At 36.9% G+C, this 7,553-nt stretch overlaps 1 protein-coding gene and 1 long non-coding RNA gene across 3 annotated transcripts; both read right to left on the minus strand.

Annotated features, from left to right (window-relative positions):
* LOC104248192 (uncharacterized) lies at positions 1-4,997 on the minus strand. 2 transcript variants are annotated; one of them, XR_011405185.1, is made up of 5 exons: positions 4,945-4,997; positions 4,693-4,860; positions 4,551-4,613; positions 3,054-4,429; positions 1-274 (listed from the first exon to the last, which is right to left on the minus strand). It is a non-coding gene; the product is annotated as an uncharacterized lncRNA (long non-coding RNA). The 2 variants fall into 2 exon arrangements; XR_716400.2 differs by lacking the exon at positions 1-274 and having other exon boundaries at positions 2,832-4,429.
* Positions 4,998-5,629: 632 nt separating this feature from the next.
* LOC138886246 (secreted RxLR effector protein 161-like) lies at positions 5,630-5,995 on the minus strand. Its single transcript, XM_070167310.1, has 2 exons — positions 5,854-5,995; positions 5,630-5,772 (listed from the first exon to the last, which is right to left on the minus strand). The coding sequence occupies exons 1-2, from the start codon at positions 5,993-5,995 to the stop codon at positions 5,630-5,632; spliced, it is 285 nt and encodes a 94-aa protein (XP_070023411.1).
* Between the last annotated feature and the right edge of the window lie 1,558 nt (positions 5,996-7,553).

Below are 7,553 nucleotides of genomic sequence, written 5' to 3' on the forward strand. Positions count from 1 at the left end.
CTATATACATGAATCTGAGTACCCGAATGTCCATTTACTAGTTAAAATAATCAGAATTATGTTGGACAATTCATCAGTCTCAATTATACAAATCAGTTAGGGACTCGAATCAATGTCAACTAAATCAATTAGTAACAGTCAGACAATTTAAACAACTAAACTATGAAAAGGCAATAAACAGATAATGTTTCCAAAGGCAACAGAATTCCAATAGCATTCCCATTTTTCTCCACTTCAACTTAGAATTACATAGATGCGAGTCAGGGAAATGTACCTGGGAATTGTAATGAAAAATAGAGAAAAGGAGATGAATCAGCTATTTTTAACAGCAACAGCAACAAACCCAGCAATGTTACACCACAGAAACACAGGTAGATTGCTTTGAAACCAGAAATATAAGCAAAATCCCACAGACCAGCTTAACAGACTTCTAACATTTCCCTGACCTTCACAACTGAAACCCAGAACTAGTAAGGAAACTGTGAAGCTGTTTCAGATCTCCATATTTTTATGTTTTTATTTTCTAAATAACCTCAGAATTGAACTTCTAACTGAATCAAAAAGCAGGAGTGAAAGTTCAAATTAAAACTTAGGGCTCAAGGCAGAAGATTGAGAGCCGACCCCCTTTCCCAAGGCATCTTGTGCCCTTTTATAGGCAACCCCCAAAGAGAATGGACTAGGCTCTGATTTTCCAATTAGTCCCTCTCTATTTTTAATTTGGCCCCTCTATTTTTATCTTGCCAAACAAGTAACTGCAGTATAATTATTCAAACTTACACTTGAACCCCATTCTAGAAGGCCCTAAGGTATCCCTATACTCATACAATACCTATACTGTCCTTCCCTATACCTTGATATTACTATTCCTATCATAACTACCCTTTTCCATACCCAGATTACCCCTGAAAGCCTTTCAAAATCACTGAACCTACCCTTATCCCTAACAGTTATACCCAATATCCTAAACCATTCTGAAACTTAACTAAAATTAATTAACAACCAATCAGAAACTAACTAATCAAACTGACTGAATCAATTCTGTTCAATTAACCAACTCAAATAAGCTAAATGAAATTAAACTGAGCTTAAGCTACCACGATTAAAATTAAATGAACTTAAAACAAATTATTAAACCATGAACTAATAATCATTCAGCCAACTAACAAGCTCAGAATCAACAGTAATTAACAGAATCTAAACTAGCACAATTAAACCATAAAATTAACAGAACAATAATGAAACAACGACTGTAAATAATATTTCAATCATGCGAATAAAAGAAGCAGTAAAAAAAGAAAAGAAAAACTCACAAAAGCCTATGGGATTCCGGCCAGTTATGAACATCTGAATCCTTTCAGATTTTTGACGCGTAACATCCCTAACCATGTGTTCTTACACGAGAACACATGGTTAAGGGTACTACGGTTCGAAATTAAAAGGATTTGATTTTAGGGTTTGGCCAGCAATTCTTAGATCTAAGATTTGGGTCGTTTCATGGTGATTTGAAAGAAAACAAACACGGATTAGTGTTGAGGAAGGGCTAGGGGTTGTAGGGTGTGATTTTGGGCTGATTCGGAGAAACTGTCACCTGGCCGGAAAACTTCAAATCAAGATTCGAAGAGTTCCGGCCTTATTCGAGGCAAACCAGCGGGTGCAATAGAAAGAGGAGGGTGAGGGGAGTCCGTGGTGTTAATTTCAGGGTGAACGACATAGTTCGCGTTCACCGCCGGCAAGGGATTTTAGGGCGGCGCGGATGAGGGTTTGGGGAGAAGGGGTGGGGTGAGGAAGACGATGGAAATGGGGGGTAGGGGGCGGTTTGGACACTTAAATACTGGAAACCTCGTTAGTTCCGGACCGTTGGATTGATGAGATCCAACGGTCCTGATCCAAGGATCCCGAAACGACGTCGTTTGGACTTGTTATGAACCGGACTGGGCTGGGGAATTTGGGCTGGATTTAATTTAAAAAGCTGAGGCGTTTGGGCCAACGGATTAATGCGAAAGTGGCCCAAATTTGTCCATTAAAACCAAGCCCTCTATATTCTTTTAAACAATAATTTTTCATTTTTCATTTTGCAATCTTGTATTTTTGTATTTATTTTTCTGATTTTTACAAAGATGAGAAATTAAATTAACAATTAAGCTACAACCAATTAATGCCTAAAATTAACTTGATAACTATTTGCGACTGTCTCACAATTAAAATAATAAAAACGTTAAAGTGAACTGTTTTTGTCATTTTCTTCATATCCTATTCCAAAACAGGTTAATCCTCAATTAATACTAAAGGATAAAATTAAATCCTAAGTGCAGAAAAATGCGTATTTTTGTATTTTATAAAAATTAACACGCACAAATAAAATGCAACAATTATCAGAAGATGACACCAAAACGCACAAAAATTGTAAAAATAAAGAAAAATTATTTTGTTTGGGATTTTGGGAATTATTCATATATAGGGCAAAAATCACGTGCTCACACAATGAATGTCAAAACTGCTTTTCTTCATAGTGATTTAGATGAGGAGATTTATATGGAGCAACCTGAGGGTTTTGTAACTAAGGGAAAAGAAAATTATGTCTGCAAATTGAAAAAGAGCCTGTATGGATTGAAACAAGCTCCAAGGCAATGGTATTTGAATTTTGAATGTGTCATAGAAGAACAAGGTACAAGAATACCTCTTCAGACCATTGTGTATTCTTCCAAGAGTTCTTTAATGATGATTTTATTATTTTATTGCTTTATGTGGATGACATGCTTATTGTTGACAAAAATCAATCCAGAATTGTAGTCCTTAAGAAGAAATTGAGCAAATCGTTTGCGATGAAGGACTTGGGGCCAACAAAGAAAATCTTAGGCATTCAAATCCACCGATACAGAGATAAAAAGGAGTTATTTTTGTCCCAAAAGCAATACATTGAGAAGGTACTCAAGAGGTTCAATATGATAGATGCAAAAGTGGTTAGTACTCCTCTTGCTAAATACTTCAAATTGAGTATTAGTCAAAGTCTATCTACTGATGAAGAGAAAAAGGAGATGTCTCGTATTCCTTACTCTTCTGTCATTGGTAGCTTGATGTATGCTATGGTTTGCACTAGACCAGAGATTGCACATGCCGTTGGTACTGTTAGTAGATTCCTTTCTAATCCTGGAAAAGAACATTGGGATGCAGTAAAATGGATATTAAGATGAACCAAAGGAAATTACATGCATGGTATCATCGATTGTTGAAAACGTCATATGGAATTTTTGCATTTTAAATTTGCAAGACATAGTACTATTTCTACTTTGACTTTTTGCTTTCTTAGTTTATTACTTTCTACAATGTTTTTTTTCTGGAATGGTGTCACGACCCAAAATCTCACAAGTCATGATGACGCCTGTCTCAATAATAGGCAAGCCAATAACTCTCAACGAAACACCATTTCTTTTAAACACTGAAATTTTTTATTTGAATTCCATAGAAAATCTCACAATTACTAACATAAAATACATTCCCAAATTTTGTGTTCCGAGGCGTTAAAAACCTCATTTTAATCCTCCTAGATTTGCGAGCGCAGTCCGGGCGTGATTCCGAAAAGCTTTTACGGTTCTGACCCGGACCCGTGTTTTGACGGTCCCGAAGGGTTCGTATCGTGATTTGGGACTTGGGCGTATGCCCGGAATAGAATTCGGAAGTCCCTAGCCCGAGTTATCGGACTTTGTTGAAATTTGAAAGTTAAGGCTTAATGAATTCGAAGCGTTTGACCAATAGTTGACTATTTGAATATCGGGTCCGTATTTTGGTTCCGGAATCTGGTATAGGTCCAATACCACATTTGTGACTTGTCTGTGAAATTTGGTGATAATCGGAGTTGGTTTGACCTGATTTGGACGTGCGGTTGTGAAATAGAAATTTCAAAACTTACGACAGACAACAAGCACAATGGCAAAGTAAAGTGTCAACTCGAGTCTCGTTCTTATAACGAAACGAGAGTAGATCAAGGTTTGAAGAATAGTTGTTGAATTTCTTGTCTTCTTTTTCACAGCTAACGTAGCAACCTGTGCAGTAGACCTAGCTGCAACAGCAACTACAACAGCATTTTGATAAGGCATCTAGTTTGGTTGGACATTAGGTGGAGGAAATATAGTAGGACCTGTCGATGATGGGAAAGGAGCAGGACTAAAAATTACTTCGGGGCCTTGCTGAGGGGCTGGAATAGTGACAGAGTATACCAACGATGATTCAAGTTGCCTCTCCATCAAAATTGCATCAAAAGAACCTTTCCGCATGGATTTCGGACAAGGTAAACATAAAGCCAACAATCTATAGGATTGAAAGAAGCCAAGCACTGCGCAATCACATCCAGGATCTCCTTTAAGACTCTTAGGTGAAATAAAATGGAGCAAATGTAGTAACAATCTAAAAAACCAAAGCTAGCGGAGGAACCCTGCCAAAAAAAATTGGTATATATGTAACACAATATATGCAAGCATTCAGTTGATCATAGCATGCACCTAAAGAATAGTTGACAAAATTGCCAAATGAAACAGCAAAGATGTCAATTTTACCAAAAATTATCGCAGACAAGTTGGGATTTATCCGGATGAGGCCTTTGCTATGGGATAATAAATCTAGTCAAGATGAAAAAAAACAAAATTATGGCACCGGTTGTAGGTAAATTACAACTTTTTACTAGAGAAATTCACATACCTGATGACAAATTGATGCAGATATTTTGGTATAAAGAAATCAAAGATCATCCTAAAATTGATTGTTTGAGCTTTCCCCAGCGACAGGGAAAGTAACCAAACTGCTATCTCTCTAGGAAGAGTTGAACATGGAGCTTCAATCAGTTGCGTTGTTGGTAAGCATGTCAAGCTAATAGAACAAAAAGAATATTTAAGAGAAAAACAATAAATTACACAAAACAAGATAAGATTTACGTGGTTCGGCAATTTTTACCTACTCCACGGCAACACAAAAATAGCTCTTTATTAATTGAAGAGAGAAAGAAGAAGTTTTGGGATGATCTACAAATGAAAATGTAGACCCCTATTTATAGGCATTTGAATGCCCTGCCGAAGTAAGCGCTTACATCATAAGAATGCCGATGTAAGCGCTTACATCATAAAAATGCCGAGGTAAGCGCTTACATCACAAGAATGTTGATGTAAGCGCTTACATCCTATTTTCATCTCCTTCTGATTTTTCTTTCTTTTGTTTTGTCTACTTTCACATACAACAATAGGTTTGATCCTATCAATCTCCACCTCAAACCTATGTTACATCAAGAAAGAAAAAAAATTTGCTATTCTCTGGTGGTGCCTTCACGCTATCAGTCTTGAAGGCTAACTGAGGCGGCGCACAACCTCAGTTTGTCAACACCGACAACTTTGGTCAACATGTCTGACATGTTCTTTGATCCTGGTATCTTCTGCAGGGAAAAAGTTCCTTTATTTATCAACTCTCGGATATGATGATACCTCAATTGGATATGCTTCGATCTTGCATGAAACACTGGATTCTTGGCAAGATGAATTGCACTCTAGCTATCGCTGAAAAACTCACAATTGTCTTGCACTTTACCTAGCTATTTAAGAAAATTCTTGAGCCAAATCATCTCTTTTCCAGCTTCTGAGATTGCCATTTACTCTGCTTCAATGGTAGATGGAGCAACACTTTTCTGAAGTCTGGTCATCCAACTAACAACAGTACCACCCAAGGTGAACACATAACCCGTGGTACTTTTTTGACTATCCAGATCGCCGCCTAAATTTGCACCAGCAAAACCTTGTAAGATAATATTTCTCTTTTTAAAATAAAGTGCCATACCTGAGGTGCCTTTGAGATATCGCAATATCTATTTTACACCTTCCCAATGGTCCTTTCCTGGATCTGACATGTATCTACTGACAACTCCAACTACATGAGCTATGTCAGGTCTAGTGCAAATCATAGCATACATCAAACTTCCTACTACTGAAGCATACGGAACTTTGGACATGTACTTCATTTCTTCATCTGTCTTAGGTAATTGGTCCTTTGACAGATTTAGATGGCTTCCGAGTAGAGTGTTTATGGTCTTTGCATCATGAAGACTAAACCTGCTTAGTACCTACTGTATGTACTTTTCTTCAGACAACTTTAAGGTTCCTTCCGACCTATTTCTACTAATCCTCATCCCAAGCATTTGCTTAGCTGGTCCTAAGTCTTTCATTTCAAACTCCTCCGCCAGTTGTTGCTTAACCAAATTAATCTCATTTATGCTAGATCCTGCAATTAGCATGTCATCAACGTACAAAAGTAAAATGATGTAGGATTCCTCAAGATTTTTGATATAACAACAATAGTCCATCTCACATCGTGTGAAACCATTTTTATGCATGAATCCATCAAATTTCTTGTACCATTGTCGGGGAGCTTGTTTCAAACCATACAAACTCTTCTTCAACTTACACACAAGGTTTTCTTTACCAGAAACTTGAAAACCTTCAGGTTGCTTCATGTAGATGTCTTCTTCAAGGTCACCATGCAAGAAAGCAGTTTTAACATCTAGCTGCTCCAAATGCAAATTTTCTGCAGCTACGATACTTAGCACCAACTAATAGTAGTTAATTTGACTACAGAAAAGAAGATCTCGGTGTAGTCAATTCCTTCCTTCTGCTTAAATCCTTTTACTACTAATCGTGCTTTGTATCTCTTCTTACCATCATGCTCTTCCTTGATTCTACACACTCACTTGTTCTGTAATGCCTTCTTTCCTTTTGGTAACTCAGTAAGTATCCATGTTTTATTCTTTTGAAGAGAATTCATCAGTTCTTTCATGGCTAGTTTCCACTTATCAAAGTCTATTACCTGTATTGCTTCAACAAAATGCTCTGGTTCTCTAGCATCAGTAGAAGTAAATAGTGAAGAGAGAGATTTAACCTATCTGGAGCATTCGTGACTCTTTTAAATCTCCTCAATGTAGGTTCGTGAGTAACAGAATCCAAATTTGATTCAGGTCCTGATTCTAGATTTGGTTCTGCATTTGATTCTATCTCTTGTTCTGGTTCTGATCCAGGTTTGGCTTCTAGTTCTTCTTCAAATTCGACTTCTGGTTCTTCATCATCAATTTCAGAATCAGTTTTAATCCTTCTAGCCACTTCATTTTCTGAGATTTCTTCTAACCCAATTGTTTTATACATTGTCTATTTGCTGGTGTTGGTTCTACTTCAAGCTTGTCCTTGTACATCACATTTTCATTAAATGTGACATTCCTATGTCTTAGTATCTTTCTATTCTGATCATCCCAAAACTGATAACCAAAATTATCATCACCATAGCCAATAAAGAAACATTTTTTGGCTTTAGGATCAAGCTTATCTCTATCATTAGAGTTTACATGCATATAAGCAACACAATAAAAAAAATTCAGATGCGAGAGAGTTACCTCCTTTCCTATCCATACCTCCTCAGGAATTTTAAAATTCAACAGTACAGAGGGTCCTGTATTTATGAGGTAAGCTACCTTTTTAATAACCACACCCCAAAAATACTTCGGCAATCCATAATGTATTCTTATACTTCTA

The sequence above is a fragment of the Nicotiana sylvestris genome, chromosome 2 (genome assembly GCF_000393655.2).
Source record: "Nicotiana sylvestris chromosome 2, ASM39365v2, whole genome shotgun sequence".
NCBI lineage: Eukaryota > Viridiplantae > Streptophyta > Magnoliopsida > Solanales > Solanaceae > Nicotiana > Nicotiana sylvestris.